The sequence below is a fragment of the Salmo salar genome, chromosome ssa16 (genome assembly GCF_905237065.1).
Source record: "Salmo salar chromosome ssa16, Ssal_v3.1, whole genome shotgun sequence".
Lineage (NCBI taxonomy): Eukaryota > Metazoa > Chordata > Actinopteri > Salmoniformes > Salmonidae > Salmo > Salmo salar.
In genome coordinates, this window is record NC_059457.1 from 47500391 (window position 1) to 47518592 (window position 18202).

The 18202-nt window shown below is 41.3% G+C and overlaps 1 protein-coding gene across 1 annotated transcript in view; it reads right to left on the reverse strand.

The window, feature by feature from the left end:
- LOC106574022 (alpha-N-acetylgalactosaminide alpha-2,6-sialyltransferase 5) overlaps positions 1-15912 on the reverse strand; it is a 33095-nt gene extending 17183 nt beyond the window's left edge. The window contains exons 1-2 of the mRNA XM_014149532.2: positions 15743-15912; positions 14782-14961 (exon numbers count right to left, since the gene is read on the reverse strand). Of these exons, the coding sequence (XP_014005007.1) occupies positions 14782-14961; positions 15743-15757 (195 nt within the window). The 5' untranslated portion in view covers positions 15758-15912. The remainder of the gene's footprint in view (positions 1-14781; positions 14962-15742) is intronic.
- Between the last annotated feature and the right edge of the window lie 2290 nt (positions 15913-18202).

Sequence of the window (18202 nt, forward strand, 5' to 3'; positions counted from 1 at the left end):
TTACACCACTGCTTGTGCACATGATATTAAAACTTGAAACAAAAACTGCAGGTTTCCACTTAGATCCAAGATAGAGAACACAGTTGCCTCTCATAAATTGATGATATTCATTGCTTCCTGTCAGCTTCCTGTCAGCTTCCTGTCAGCCCCGTCTATCTATCAGTTCATGAAGAAGTGGTGCTCTTGGATTAATGAGGACTGGATCCTTTGAAAAATGTCTATCAGTGAGGAGGAAGTACAGCAGCAGCACAACCAATGGGTTACGTGTGTTAATGACATCCAGAGGATGATGTCCAATAAGGTTAGCCGTGGTTCGGTTGAGCATTGATCTAGCTAGTCTCTGTCTAGACCTTTAGGTTATGTGGTTAACCTTTTCCTGCAGTGGGCCAAATCACAGTCACAAAGAGTGATTCTTGGTAGTCTTAAACAAATTTACTTTTGAAACAAAAGTATACACCTCACACACATGGTTAAGGGCTTAAAAAAATAAGACCCCTGTACCATAGAGTTGTAATGTCTTACATTTTGAGTTTGCACCCCAATATTACACTTTATATACATCATAGAAGACTGAAATATAACAAAACTGTTTGACAAAGAAACACCAGGTTTTTGTCTGGTTTAAAAAAATAATCTTTACTAATAATCTTTACTAATTTACTAATAATCTTTAAAATCTTTAATTAAGAAATAAGGAAAAATATTAACATTCCACCCATGAGGCCAAAGAGGGCGCTTTTGGTCATTGACTGCAGGAAAGGGCTACGATATCAGATTGATATCTTAGGCAGGAATACACTGATTCTCTTTGTTAGGAATTCTACATGTACTAGTTTTGTCAGGCGTTCTATAAAACGGGTAAAGGGCATCACTGACAGGGAGTCTCAACAATAAGTCACTTCTGGTTTTCTTTGGTTATCTACATGTTTCTGGCTAGCTCTTATAATTACAGCCTCAAAAAGGCTGGAATAATGAGTCATGAACCCACACACATGTGTGAAAACACACATGCACACACACGTGCGAAAACACACATGCACACACATAGACTCACAAAGACACACACAGACTCACAAAGACACACACACAAAGACTCGCATACACACACACACACACACACACACACACACACACACACACACACACACACACACACACACACACACACACACACACACACACACACACACGTGTTAGCAGGGAGATTTACAGAAAAGACAGGTTTTGTGATTACCATGTGTAAAGGCCAGTGCAGATGGATGCTGCTCACTACTGTTTAAAGGTCAACATCTCTTTAACAGGAACAGGCAAAGCAACAGAGGAGTGGTGGAGGGAGAGGGGGGAGAGGGGGGGTGAGAGGGGAGGGGAGGAGAGGGGGAGAGGGAGGATAGGAGAGAGAAGAGGTGAGTCAGAGGATGGAACTGTGATGTTGTCACTAAATGTATCTAGTCTACCGTGTGTGTGTGTGTGTGTGTGTGTGTGTGTGTGTGTGTGTGTGTGTGTGTGTGTGTGTGTGTGTGTGTGTGTGTGTGTGTGTTCATGCTTGTTTGTGTGTGATACTCTGCAGCTATAATCAGATTGTCAATGCTGAGAAAGCAAGAGGGAGGGATATTCTCAGAAAAGAAGGCACTGTGGCAGTGGAGGAGAATGATAGATACAAACAGAGAGAACGAGGAGAAAAATAACAATGGGAGGAGCATCGATTAATTATAACATCTGATTACAGTTTTTTCCAACTGCTTACACACGTTTCCAAAACTGGTCTCCTTTTTTCAAAACTCTATACACAATTCCCAAAACTGCACACACAAAATGCAAAATGCCTCACATCTCCTTCAAAATGTAACACTGCATTCAAAATGCCATAAACACATGTCAGAATGAAGCATTTGCATCAAATGGCAAACACTGCTTTCATAATAGTACATTTTTGGATATACCATGTAAACACTGTTGTTCTAAATCTAAAGCTCTTTGGTCTTTCATAGGCTTATATCTACATTTCAATACAATGTTCTACAGTGAAAGTAATCTGCTGAGAGGGGTAACAAGTACACTGTAAACACCAATGCAATGTAGAAACAGAAAATATTTATTAGGCCAAACATTAGTGTTGTATACAGTAGCATACAACAAAACCATAAACATATGTAAACCAAAAGTATATTCTTTAGAATACAGTAAAGAACTCAATTGTGTGTGTGGGGTCCCGGGGGGGGGGGCTGTCCAGGAATTGGTGGGGGGGGGGGGCAGTCACCAGTGCTAAGCTACGCTTCATCTCTTCTCCGGGCTGGGTCTGGCCACAATACTTCGTCCACATCACAAGATACGTTTTCTCTTGCCAAACATCGAGGGAAGTATCTCCTAGCATGGCGTATCCAACCTTGGACAGAGGCAACCTCTATGTCCACACATGCGTCCTCCATTGCCTGGAGAAAGGGCATGCGGGCATAGGGTTGTCGATCATACACTTTCCAGCGCCAGGCTGAGAAGAATTCCTCTATGGGATTTAGAAAAGGTGAATATGGGGGTAGGTACAAAACTACAAATTATGGATGGGTGGCAAACCAGTTTTGGACCAGAACAGCCCGGTGAAAACTAACATTGTCCCATAAAACCACAAATCTAGCAGGCTCCTGATCTGGATCAGGGACAAGCATTGTGTAAATTGCATCCAGAAAAGTGAGCATACTGTATAGCCGGTGTTGTACGGACCCAGTGTGGCATTGTGATGGAGGACCCCGTTTTGAGTGATGGCAGCACACATAGTTATATTACCCCCACGCTGTCCAGGGACATTGGTAATTGCCCTCTGTCCTATTACATTTCTTCCGTGGCGCCTGGTTTTGGTGAGGTTGAAGCCAACCTCATCCACATAAATAAATTCATGGCGAATTACATGGGCATCCAGATCCAATACTCTCTGTAACAGACAAAAGGATATACAGATGAGTAAATATGGTATGTCTGAAGTACTGGAAGTAGTGTTGCATACATACCTCTACAAAGTCATGTCGCATATTCTTGACTCTGTCAGAGTTTCTCTCAAATGGCACCTTGTAAAGTTGTTTCATCGTCACTCGGTGCCGTTGGAGGATGCGTTGTATGGTCGACAGGCTTACAGCATTGATGTTGTTAAATATGGTGTCATTATTCAAGATATGCTCTCTTATCGCTCTAATCCTAATTGCATTGTTGGCCAAAACCATATTTATAATTGCAGTCTCTTGTACATCTGTAAACAAGCGTCCTCGTCCTCCATGATGTCTTTGCCTTTCCACTCTGTACAGAATTCAAACACAGTATGTGTTCAGCATAGGAACTGTAAACAATGTACAAAAAAATGTAGTACAGCCTGATAACCAACCTCATTCATCCATTGCAGTGCAGTAAATGGATGGCTTAGAGTTACAAATGTTTATGCAATACTATGCAGTCATACGTATTTTACAGTACATTACTGTAATGCTAAAATAGTCATTAGATAGTTGCATACCTGTTCTCATTTCTGATGGTTTGAATTATGGACGCCACTGTAAATCAACTCAAGTTGGGCTGGACTCTCAGAATGACAAGTGTGTGCAAAGCTGTCAGCAAGGCAAAGGTTGGCTACTTTGAAGAATCTCAAATGTAAAATATATTTTGATTTAACACTTTTTTTGGTTACTACATGATTCCATATGTTTTATTTCATAGTTTTGATGTCTTCACTATTATTCTACAATGTAGAATTTTTTTTTTTTTTTTAAATAACTTGAATGAGTAGGTGTGTCCGAACTTTTGACTGGTACTGTACGTAACGGACATGAGTCGGAATTTTTGTATATTTGGATGTTGCAGTAATAGGACCTAGGCCTAGCATTTGAGCGAGCGATAGACAAAATTATTTTGATAGCTAGCACTGATCCCAATGACTCGACTGCTCCGAAATGGAGAGAAAGAGAACTGCTCATTTTCAGGGATTCACAAGGCTCATTTGAATTTCCTGAAGCAGCAGGAAAATTCTCTGCAACAAAAGAGTGATCAAGTTAAGGTCCAACCTTTGTATGGAGATTTGATGAGCAACTATCTTCACTTACTCCCGTTACGGCCAGGTGGAACTTCCAAAAAAAGGTTGAAATAAAAATGTACAAGCATCTGAAAAGATGCCTATTCCTGCACCTCCAATGTAAATCATTCATTACTGCCACACACAGGTCGGAAGTCTACAACAGCTCAATACACTGGAGGTGCTGAATAGGCATTTTTGTTCGGTAGCTTGTAAATGTGTATTAGAACTTTTTTGGATGTACATACCGGTCAAAACGGGAGTAAATGAAGATAGTTGCTCATCGAAACTCCATACTGTATTTGGTGAGTAATGAACGTATTTTGACGTTATAACGCTTGCAGAGCTGTCTATTGGAAGTCTGAATCGGAGCTTCCTGGGACTTAGAGAGGAAACACGTCATATTCATTGTCTAAAGCTCTAAAGCACAGACAGTGGGGCAGGAACTGTGTGGTACGTGGTACGTAGGAGGTAAAAAGGAATAACCTCTCCTGTTATTCATCATGATTAAAGGAAAACTCAACCCAAAAACAATCTTGTGGTATTTGTTTCACTAGTCCATTGTTGACATAGTCCCAAAATGTTTTGCTTATCATCAATCGAGTTTTCAAGATATATAACTTTCAAACTACAGAAATGATACCCGTTGATGCATTTTGCATCATATGACGCAAAATGCAGCATCATAAGATGCAAAATGAAAACATTTTGAAACTATGTTAACAATGGACTAATGAAACAAATACCAAAATATGTGTGGCCTTTATCAGCCTCCAGGATCAGACATAAATAAGCTAGAGCTCACATATCCAACACCACCACCACCACCACCACAACAACCACCACCACCACTACTATCACCACTACCACCACCACTACAACCACCACCACCACCACCACTACTATCACCACTACCACCACCACCACCACTACAACCACCACCACCACCACCACTACTATCACCACTACCACCACCACCACCACTACAACCACCACCACCACCACTACAACCACCACCACCACCACCACCACTACTATCACCACTACCACCACCACCACCACCACCACTACTATCACCACTACCACCACCACCACCACCACTACAACCACCACCACCACCACCACCACTACTATCACCACTACCACCACCACCACCACTACAACCACCACCACCACCACTACCACCACCACCACCACCACCACCACCACCACTACTATCACCACTACCACCACCACCACCACCACTACAACCACCACCACCACCACCACTACTATCACCACTACCACCACTAACACCTAGCTCACAGATCCACCACCATCACCACCACCATCACCACCACCACTACCACCACCACTACAACCACCACCACCACAACCACCAACACCACCTAGCTCACAGATCCACCACCACTACCACCACAACCACCACAACCACCACCACCACCTAGCTCACAGATCCATCACCACTACCACCACCACCACCACCACTATCACCACCACCACCACCCCCACTACCACCACCAATACTGTCACCACCACCACCACCACTACCACCACTACTACCAACTACCACCACCACTACAATCACCCTCACCACCACCAATACCACCACCACTACTATCACCACCACCACCACCACCACCACTACTATCACCACCACTATCACCACCACCACTACCACCACCACTACTACCAACACCACCACCACCACCACCACTATCACCACCACCACCACCACTACTATCGCCACTACCACCACCACCACTACTATCACCACCACAACCACCACCATCACCACTATTACCAACACCACCACCACCACCACCCAGCTCAGTGGAATGAAAGAAGGTATGCACATAAGTTAAGGAGTCATAAATAGACTCCTTCAGTAAATACTGTATAACTCTGTCCTCAGGTTGAAAGAGATGTCTCATGCAGCTGGGGCTGTATTGGGGTTAGTTGTGGGGTTGTGTACACCACACGCGTGTGTATGTGTGTGATCAAGAATCCCTGCAGCAGAGGCCCATTCCAACCGTCTCTGGGTGGGTCTGGAGATTTATACCAGGCTCAAAGGCTCTGAGTGCAGAGAGTGATTGATACCAGGCTCAAAGACTCTGAGTCCAGAGAGTGATTGATACCAGGCTCAAAGACTCTGAGTCCAGAGAGTGATTGATACCAGGCTCAAAGACTCTGAGTCCAGACAGTGATTGATACCAGGCTCAAAGACTCTGAGTCCAGAGAGTGATTGATACCAGGCTCAAAGACTCTGAGTGCAGAGAGTGATTGATACCAGGCTCAAAGACTCTGAGTGCAGAGTGATTGATACCAGGCTCAAAGGCTCTGAGTGCAGAGAGTGATTGATACCAGGCTCAAAGACTCTGAGTGCAGAGAGTGATTGATACCAGGCTCAAAGACTCTGAGTCCAGACAGTGATTGATACCAGGCTCAAAGACTCTGAGTCCAGAGAGTGATTGATACCAGGCTCAAAGACTCTGAGTGCAGAGAGTGATTGATACCAGGCTCAAAGACTCTGAGTGCAGAGAGTGATTGATACCAGGCTCAAAGACTCTGAGTGCAGAGTGATTGATACCAGGCTCAAAGGCTCTGAGTGCAGAGAGTGATTGATACCAGGCTCAAAGACTCTGAGTGCAGAGAGTGATTGATACCAGGCTCAAAGACTCTGAGTCCAGACAGTGATTGATACCAGGCTCAAAGACTCTGAGTCCAGAGAGTGATTGATACCAGGCTCAAAGACTCTGAGTGCAGAGAGTGATTGATACCAGGCTCAAAGACTCTGAGTGCAGAGAGTGATTGATACCAGGCTCAAAGACTCTGAGTGCAGAGAGTGATTGATACCAGGCTCAAAGACTCTGAGTCCAGACAGTGATTGATACCATGCTCAATGGCTCTGAGTGCAGAGAGTGATTGATACCAGGCTCAAAGACTCTGAGTGCAGAGAGTGATTGATACCAGGCTCAAAGACTCTGAGTGCAGAGAGTGATTGATACCAGGCTCAAAGACTCTGAGTCCAGATAGTGATTTTCTGGATCTAATGGAAGCTACAGTACAGAGCTAAAGTTGAGAGTCCCCACAGGGGGAGAGCAGACTCTGAGATAAGGCAGTCCGCGATTGATGAAGTACAGCATACATCATGCAGCTATACTGCCAGCTGTCAATAGGATGGCAGAGGACAACAAAAGGGAAGATTTTTCAATACATAATAAATACAGATGTTGCATCTTAATTTGATCACCCTGTTGCAGGAGAACTTTCCTTCAATGCAGGAAATATAAAACCTGTAGGGTATTTGATGTATAAAAAAGGCTTCTGAAGTTTGTAATTTCCGACTTGATTTTCCCTTATGAAAAATGTATCAACCCCTACAAAAATATCCATAAAATATAATCCACATAATAATTCACATTTCCTGTTGCTGCGGGATTCTTTTCCTGCTGTAGCACACTGACTCAAATGAAGATCCTACATGTGTGTCAGACACAATATTATGAGATGGGGAGAATGAGAACAACAACTAGATGTGCTCACTGTGCTGTCTTTTCTTGGATTTAGACCAAATATAACACAAAAACGTATTTCTATCCTGTTTAGTCCAAGTTACTCAATTCTTTCATCCATCACATTCTAGCTCTTGGCTGGGAGTGGACTTTAAATTGCTTCTGATTTTCTGGAAAAGTTTGGGAAGCTGGAAGAACAGAGGACTTAGTTGTGCTGCACATGTACAGTACAATAGCAGCCAAAACTCTCTGAAGCTTGTAACCATTCAACCGTGAACAGAACAGCTCCAGACACAGCTCCTGATTTTATCCTGTTCTCAACTCCTGTCCTTTGTAGCCTCTCCTTGTCCGGCGCCACCTGAGAGACGCAGTGTCCTTTCACGGTGCCGTGGTTCACTACTCCTGTATCACTCACACCCTGAGGGAGCCAGGAAGACAGGCAGAGGAGACCTATCTTTTCTGCATTATGATACACTATACAGTATCTACAAAAGTATATGGACACCCCTTCAAATTAGTGGATTCGGTTATTTCAACCAAACTCGTTGCTGACAGATTTATAAAATCGAGCACACAGCCATGCAATCTCCATAGACAAACATTGTCAGTAGAATGCCTTACTGAAGAGCTCAGTTACTTTCAATGTGGCACCGTCATAGGATGCCACCTTTCCAACAAGTCAGTTTCATCAAATTCCTGCCCTGCTAGAACTGCCCCGGTCAACTGTAAGTGCTGTTATTGTGAAGTGGAAACGTCTAGGAGAAACAACTGCTCACAGTGGTAGGAAGTAGTAGAACACACAAGCTCACAGAACTGGACCGCCGAGTTCTGAAGCGCGTAGCACCAAAATAAATTCTTTACTCGGTTGCAACACTCACTACCGAGTTCCAAACTGCCTCTAGAAGCAACTTCAGCACAAGAACTGTTCATCAGGAGCTTCATGAAATGGGTTTCCATGGCCGAGCAGCCGCATACAAGTCTAAGATCACCATGCGCAATGCCAAGCGACGGCTGGAGTGGTGTACTTGTATTTATTATGGATCCCCAAGGCAGCAGCTACTCTTCCTGGGGTCTGGAAAAATTAAGGTAGTTAAACAATTGTAAAAACATTACAATATATTCATAACAGATTTCACAACACACTAAGTGTGTGCCCTCAGGCCCCTCATCCACTACCCCATATCTACAACACAAAATCCATGTGTAAGTGTGTGTATAGTGCGTATGTTATTATGTGTGTGTGTGTGCATGTTTGTGTTGCTTCACAGTCCCCGCTGTTCCATTAGGTGTATTTTTATCTGTTTTTTAAATCTGATTCTACTGCTTGCATCAGTTACCTGATGTGGAATAGAGTTCCATGTAGTCATGGCTCTACTGTATGTAGTACTGTGCGCCTCCCATAGTCTGATCTGGACTTGGGGACTGTGAAGAGACCTCTGGTGGCATGTCTTGTGGGGTATGCATTCGTGTCTGAGCTGTATGCTAGTCGTTTAAACAGACGGCTCGGTGCTTTCAACATGTCAAATACAAGTCGTGATGAAGTCAATCTCTCCTCCACTTTGAGCCAGGAGAGATTAACATGCATATTATTAATATTAGCTCTCTGTGTACATCCAAGGGCCAGCCGTGCTGCTCTGTTCTGAGCCAATTGCAATTTTCCTAAGTCCCTCTTTGTGGCACCTGACCACACGACTGAACAGTGGTCCAGGTGCGACAAAACTAAGGCCTGTAGGACCTGCCTTGTTGATAGTGCTACTAAGAAGGTACAGTAGACAACACTTTATTATAGACATACTTCTCCCAATCTTAGCTACTGTTGTATCAATATGTTTTGACCATGTTTACAATCCAGGATTACTCCAAGCAGTTTAGTCACCTCAACTTGCTCAATCTCCACATTATTTATTACAATATTTAGTTGAGGTTAGGGTTTAGCGAATGATTTGTACCAAATACAATGCTTTTAGTTTTTGAAATATTTAGGACAAATGTATTCCTTGCCACCCATTCTGAAACGAACTGCAGCTCTTTGTTGAGTGTTGCAGTCATTTCAGTCGCTGTAGTAGCTGATGTGTATAGTGTTGAGTCATCCGCATACATAGACACACTAGCTTTACTCAAAGCCGTGTCGTTATTAAAGATTGAAAAAAGTAAGGGGCCTAGACAGCTAGCCTGGGGAATTCCAGATTCTACCTGGATTATGTTGGAGAGGCTCCCATTAAAAAACACCATCTGTGTTATGTTAGACATGTAACTCTTTATCCACAATATAGCAGGGGATGTAAAGCCATAACACATACGTTTTTCCAGCAGCAAACGATGATCGATAATGTCAAAAGCCACACTGAAGTCTAACACAACAGCCCCCACAATCTTTTACCATCATTTTATCTCAGCCACTCATCAGTTATTTGTGTAAGTACTGTGCTTGTTGAAAGTCCTTCCCTATAAGAGTGCTGAAAGTCTGTTGTCAATTTGTTTACTGTAAATTATCCTTGTATCTGGTAAAACACAATTTTTTCTAAAATGTTACTAAGGGTTGGTAACAGGCTGATTGGTCGGCTATTTGAGCCATTACTATTCTTTGGTAGCGGAATGACTTTCTCTTCCCTCCAGGCCTGAAGGCACATACTTTCTAGTAGGCTTAAATTGAAGTTATAGCAAATAGGAGTGGCAATTTCATAAACATGTCAAGTGCAATGTCTGTTTGCTCCTCATTACACACCACAGACCAACAAATATTATTTACATCAACAACATAGGAATCACTACAAAACTTATTGTATGACCTCTTACACACTATATTAGGCCCAGCCTTTAGAACATTGGTTTTCCTACTATATTGCCATCACTACAACCAATGGATCTGTATACTGCTTTCAAGCACATTTCTGCAGCATTAGTAAAGATGTGATCAATACATGTTAATGATTTCATTCCTGTGCTGTTTGTAACTACCCTGGTAGGTTGACTGATAACCTGAACCAGGTTGCAGTCACTGGTTACAGTTTGAAGCATTTTCTTAGGTGGGCAGCTTGATGAAAGCCAGTCAATATTTAAATCACCAAGAAAATATACCTCTCTGTTGATATCACATACATAATCAAGCATTTCACACATGTTATCCAGATACTGTCTGTTAGCACTTAGAGGTTTATAGCAGCTTCCCACAATAATGGGCTTTAGGTGAGGCAGATGAACCTGTATTATATTACTTCAACAGTATTGAACATGAGATCCTCTCTAATCTTTACAGGAAAGTGGGTCTGAATATAAACAGCAACACCTCCACCACTGGCATTCTGTTATAACCTTGTATTGCTACCACTGTATCATCAAAGGTATTGTCTAAGTGAGTTTCAGAGATAGTCAGAATATGAATGTCATTTGTTACTAGCATGTTATTAATTTCATGAACCTTGTCTCTTAAGCTACATATGTTAACGTGGGCTATTTTGATCACTTTTCTGGGATGCTCGCTTGTAAAGCTCGCCGACAGTGGACTCTGGAGCAGTGGAAACGCGTTCTCTGGAGTGATGAATCATGCTTCACCATCTGGCAGTCCGACGGACGAACCTGGGTTTGGCGGATGCCAGGAGAACACTATCTGACCCAATTCATAGTGCCAACTGTAAAGTTTGGTGGAGGAGAAATAATGGCCCGGGGCTGTTTTACATGGTTTGGGCTACGCCCATTAGTTCCAGTGCAGGGAAATCTTAAAACTACGGCATAAAATGACATTCTATTTGGTATATATTGTTAGGGATGTGTGTTGTAAAGACAAATATATGATATTGTCACAGTCAGTTTGAAGAATGATGTTGTTTTGCTGCACAAACATGTGAATATGTCAGAGAGAGAGAGAGAGAGAGAGAGAGAGAGAGAGAGAGAGAGAGAGAGAGAGTGTGTGTGTGTGTGTGTGTGTGTGTGTGTGTGTGTGTGTGTGTGTGTGTGTGTGTGTGTGTGTGTGTGTGTGTCTGCTGGTGTGTGTGTGTTTGTTTGTTCAAAGGGCAGATGCCATCTTAATCAGACAGCATTATGAAAGGCACTATCAATGGCTTCATTTGATATTTTGGAACAATACACAGCTTGATTGTTATACAGCCTGAAGTTAAAGGAGCAATAGCTTTCTCCTACAGGGGATGGTTACCAAAACACATCATGAGCCTTTTGATCCACTTTAAGGTCAACACTGTGTTCTCCGCCATAGCTCTGTGAGTATGAGAAATGAAAAGTAGGCTAGTATATGAATAAAGCTACTGTATATGATATACAGGTTAGGTTAGCTCTTGTATGAGACTACTTGGGAAGCTTTTTATGCACAGGATGCTTCTCCTTAAAATACGTTTTCTCATTAAATATTTTATGTCAGGCACACGCATAAATTATGAATTTGGAGAAAGCGTATTAAACTACAGAGAGAATTTGGAGATGGGGCTTCCCTGTCGAGACCTATACGGCCAAGCTCGAAGAGAATACTGCAGTAATATAGGAGACAACATTGTCTAGACTACACTCAAGTACTTATCATAAAGAAAGAAAACTATATATTCAGTTCTGTCATGCATTTGTTTCCCAATTCAAATAACAACTACTAAAAGTAAGTAATTCACATCTGAATTGAAGAAAAAGTGCATAGCTGAAATATATTCTGATGGTCAAAACAGTGCACAGTTCAGATGTAGGATCTTAATTTGACCAGTTTCGTTTTTGATTATAAAAAAGTAATTATTCTAACATGAAATGAGTTGTGATAGGCTACAATAGGCTATAGTTTAGGTGTACACTTGTATGTCGTAATGGAGATCAATATCTATCTTGTGTTATAAAGCTATATAAAACAATGGTTGTTGATGTGTACGGCTGCATTTCAAATACATTTTTGTACATTGTAATGTCAAAGTAGGATCTACAGTAATATGACAGTTATTCTCTCTTGTGCTTTAGTGTTTAAGCGAGCGAGAAAGAGATCTGCAGCTTTTCAGTGACTTTATGTAAATCACAAGGCTCATTTGAATTTCCTGCAGTGCAGAAAAATTCTCAGCGACAACACATTAACCAAATTAAGATACTCCACCTGTACATCAAAAAGGAAAATAGTTGAAGAAATGACACATAGTATATTGGACAGATAGACCTAAAGTACACTAATACAGCAAAGTACACTGACAGCCCCTAAACTGGCCCCAAACCAAACCCTGTATAATCTACAACCTGTTATAATTGCATTGCTTTCACGACAAATAAATACAATTAATCTGACTACCAATCATCCTAGTTGACTGCTTTGGAAACAGAACTCAAACACACTGCAAACGGTTACCATTATCAAAGGCCTATACCCAGTCAGTCTGGCTCAAGGGAATTCCCCAAAGCTTTAGCAAGAAGCCATTTCAAGTGTAGCCTACAGTACCTGGGCTATTCATATTCATGTGAGCTGACCTGCCAGCATTACCTGAACGACAACTGAATACATATCAGGGGGAGCAGCATGAATTATAAATGCACAACATCACTAGAGCAATCAATGTGCCTCTCAGGTGCCTGATGCCCAACATATCGGGTAAGGCCACAGATAACAACTGTACTCAAAAGACACGGAATCGATTAGCCCTCGTCTTAGTTTGTTTTAAATGTATGTAGTTCAGTCCTTGAGCTGTTCTTGTCTATTAATGTTCTGTATTCATGTTTCATGTTTTGTGTGGACCCCAGGAAGAGTAGATGCTGCTATTGCAACAGCTAATCGGACTCCTAATATAATACCAAAACACCAATACCAATTGATTGAACCTTAAACAGACTGTATGAAGATGTGTGTGGCAACGAAGGGCCTCAGGGAATTGAAAAGTCTAGTGATCATGCGGTAAACAGTGCTTTGGAAGATAGGATTTACTGAATACCGAAAATGTTGAAATATCTAGGCTACAAAGCCTTTGGAATAAATGATACATGCAACAACCTCTGTCTGCTGACAGCATTGGTTGTCCATACATTCTTTCTACAGAAAACCACATTATTAGTCAGTTGGGCTGGGCAGTGTACCTTATTTTACTATATACCACTATTGATGCAGGAACCTGTTTGGGTTTTTACTTTACCTTGCATAACGGTATTTCAATGTTTGTTTTGTTAAATGTGATATGCAAATCAGGCGTATGTAACGGACGTTTTTATGGTTTACTCCGTTTGTTACTTGAGTCTTCTTTCTCCCTCTCCTGCTGCACGCTTGCATCCCACACCAAGCCCCGCCGCTTGTCACTCAAAGAGAGAGCACTCTCTTGTCATTCATTCTGCCGTCTGCATGGTCAGATGCAGAAAGACGTTGGTGACAACGATGCTGCTTTCTACAAGCGTTCTATAATGACACTATTCGTTTGTGTATCTTACTGTCTGAAAACTACTGTCTGCTTGTTTGTCTTTTCTTAGCAAGTTCTGTCTAGAATAAATTGTTAGCTTGCTAAATGAACTAAGTCAGAGAAAACGTATCTAGCTAATACAGCCTGGTACCCGTGCTGGTGTAGGCCTAGATAAGCATGTTTTTTTGCGCGATGGTATCTTCCAAATCAGAGAGGAGTAGTCGAAGCATGAGTATGTTACCTAGCTACATGAGGTAAGAAAACATGTCATATAATATCTAATTAGGTTTCCCTGGAAACACTGACCAACACTTTAGCTCCGACACTGTCAATAATTCCTTCCTGGTGTATTCATTCGTTGTCATGTCAAACATTGTATTTAAGGTGCTTCCCACTATATTCCAACTATAGAATTAGATTAAACATTCTATTTCCATGATTCCAATAGTTCACCAATTAAGTAAACCTAGATCGTTTTGCCCATATTATGCATCTCTGTGGGGTACAGTGTGGAAATGATAACAAAAGTGCAGGAACTGCAGAAATGTATTGAAATGCTGAACGTTTTTTTGGTTTGAAGTTGGATTGAACAATATAAAACATTCAGGATGGAGAAAGCCCTATTGAAATCACTTAGAATTTCCACCCTAGGGTCATGAACTACTCATAAAGAATATTTAGAACTTTTATTATTCAAAAACATAAAATACTGCCAAATACCACAATACTGTAATTAAAAAAGATATATATATATATATATATATATATATATATATATATATATATATATATATATATATATATATAGTGATATGATATTTTGGCCATATCACCCAGCCCTAATAGTCAGCCTACTGCTTACCTGTTGATTGATGAGTCCAGTGTAGCCCTCTAGAGTTGATGATAGGACTCTTAGTGGTTTAGCTTGCGCTTTCCCGGGCTTCTCTGAGTGAAACTCTGACGTGTCGGCGAAGCTGTTGTTGTACACAACCATAAGAATGGTACCCATGGTAATAACGATAATGCCGATAACCCCATGGCACTATAATATGGAGGGAATTGGTAAAATCATGAGGTACTCCACCGGTTTGCAAGAAGAAGAAAAAAAAGCACTATACTATTAGTTCGCCTAATTTCAGTTTATGTGACAAAACAAGTCAATGTATAGTGTAGAGATTCATTGTACCATCTAAACAGCTGTGAAATATATTTTCAATAACCAAAAATATTGTATTTTCAGCTGTTTGAAGCTGTTAGGCCTAAAGAAAACCGAAAAATAACTCAATTTAAGAACGTGATGCATATAAATAGTGCACACAGAACAGCTCTACCACTTCTTAGACTTGCTTTGAAAGAGAATGACAGATCCATCACATATTTCTATGTTCATTTTTGTCCGGTCCCCAAAAAGCTACATATCGCAGCTTTAGTGATTTATTTATAGCATTTCTATTGTACAATATAATGACAAATGAGACATTTTAAACTCTGTTAACAGCTTAGAAAAATGGTTGTGTGATGACAAATAACAGCATATATCTTCTTTCTGTGATTACATTTCATATTTCTCATCTCATCCACTAGGCCTACTCAAAACAACAGATGCGCTCTATGATTTAAAAACAATGACAGCTGTGCACTCTGGAACTCTTTAAATTATAATCTTTAAATCCATCATCCAACCCATTGTTACAGAGAGACAGGAAAATGTTTAAACAGGAGAGTACAGTAGACAAGACTAGCAGCACGATACTGTAGAAGTAGGCTAAATGTCTATTTTCCCCTTAACTTCGATCTTTCCAAGAGTTTAAAAAAAAACCTACCACTAGTGTCTTCATTTTGTGGATGTCCTCAGTAAATTGTCCACTTTACATCACGGTTTAGAAGCCCGAGCATCCACGTTGCTGAAAACGTTGCAGCCCGTCCACGATTGCGCCAAATAATACCTGACTTTCTACCAGTGACAAGGAGCGCATGCCTCAATGTAGCGGATTAGCGCTAGCGCTGATACAGTAATCACTTCTCTTCCCTCTCGCAGAATCCAGAGCGCTCAGTCGGTAACTCCGCATGGTCATAATGAACGCAGGGTTCAAGTATGGTACAATTTCCTATAGTTCAAATTATTGATTGGGGACCTCTTTACTGAGGAATGTGATTGTTTCTCTTGAGTGTGTTTGAAATCTTGTATATTTGTATTATGTTGTATTTGGAAATTGTGTATGCAGTGCTCCCTTATAAAATAGACCTTGATATAAATGGGACTCCCTGCTAAAATAAAGGTCAAATAAAAACGTCAGTATTAACAAAGAGTTTATGTGCTATTAATTACAGTTAATGAAGTGGTTTTAAAGAAGGATGAATAATGAAATTGAATAGGTGTAGGGTATGTAATGTATAGGCTATGGAAATATGTAGAATCATGTTTATTTAATTCATTTTCATTTTATATTATAGCCAAACAACCAGATTGTGGGATACTATTTCATAATAGGTAATAGGTACACTATACTTTACACTAGCTATTCTTATTTATTTAATTATGTAACCATAAGGCATAAGGTAGTGGGAGAGCACCATGGGCAGGACTTGAACTAGCAACTCTGTGGTACCACCTGCGTGTCCACTACCACCTGTGTGTCCACTACCACCTGTGTGTCCACTACCACCTGTGTGTCCACTACCACCTGTGTGTCCACTACCACCTGTGTGTCCACTACCACCTGTGTCCACTACCACCTGTGTGTCCACTACCACCTGTGTCCACTACCACCTGTGTGTCCACTACCACCTGTGTGTGTACTACCACCTGTGTGTCCACTACCACCTGTGTGTGTACTACCACCTGTGTGTCCACTACCACCTGTGTGTCCACTACCACCTGTGTGTGCACTACCACCTGTGTGTCCACTACCACCTGTGTCCACTACTACCTGTGTGTCCACTACCACCTGTGTGTCCACTACCACCTGTGTGTGTACTACCACCTGTGTGTCCACTACCACCTGTGTGTGTACTACCACCTGTGTGTCCACTACCACCTGTGTGTCCACTACCACCTGTGTGTGCACTACCACCTGTGTGTCCACTACCACCTGTGTCCACTACTACCTGTGTGTCCACTACCACCTGTGTGTCCACTACCACCTGTGTGTCCACTACTACCTGTGCCATAAATGTCTTGACCTCTTGTCTGTGAGTAGTCTCAACAAGAGTACACATTTCCAGTCACCTGCCAAGTGTTGCCATGCAAAATACATTGGGAGCCCCAATGTGAATAGATAAATGATAATACAATAATAATGATAATACATTTAATTTGTATAGCCTCATACCATCTTCTCATCTAAATGTGGTAACCAGAGCAGAGATCCCCATGGGAGAGCAGATTTGCTAGAAGCTGAATTCTAGTCTGAAGCTGCTCACCTAAGTTTGAAGATACAGTGGCCTTCAGCTTGAGGGAGGTGCCACTGGCAAACAACGTCATTTTAAATATCAATAGAAAACAATGCATTAGCCTAAGTTAAAGTAGTAAAAGTGTGTGTCATTGTTTGCTCTCTTTTCAGTTTGGCTTATAGATGTACATTTTAATAATATCATTGCCCTAATTAGTGTAATCGGCATGGGGTTAGTGTAATTAGTACTATTCAAAGTCTTATATTCACATGCACACATTCATTTTATTTCATATCTTTTGATATGTCTAAGGACATTTGGTCTGGAAGGGATATGGCTCCAGTGTGTTGTACGCATAGCTAATTCAAACTGGTTTAACACTGCACTCATTCCACTATGACTAATGATGAAAGGGTGTATAAGGGCACATGAAAATTACCCAAAACGAACCTCATGAATAGGACCTGAGAGAGACTGGTAGAGGTTAATGGAGAAGATGTCACTGCAGGAAGTGAAAAATACTGTTCATTCTTCCTGTGAAAAGCTATTGTCCTGGCTAGCTGTTGGCAAGCCACAGGGACACTGTCACATCAGAAAACAATTCAACAATTGACCCCCTGGGCACAGACGTCAATTCAATGTCTATTCCACGTTGGTTCAACGTAATTTAATTGAAATGATGTGGAACAACGTTGATTCAACCAGTGTGTGCCCAGTGGGGACATACAGTGCCTTGCAAAAGTATTCATACTCCTTGGATTTGTTTACATTATATTGTGTTACAAAGTGGGATTCAAATAGATTTTATTAGATTTACACAAAATACTCTGTAATGTCAAAGTGGAAGAAAAATTATATATTTTTTTTATTTCTAAAAATTTGACAACTAA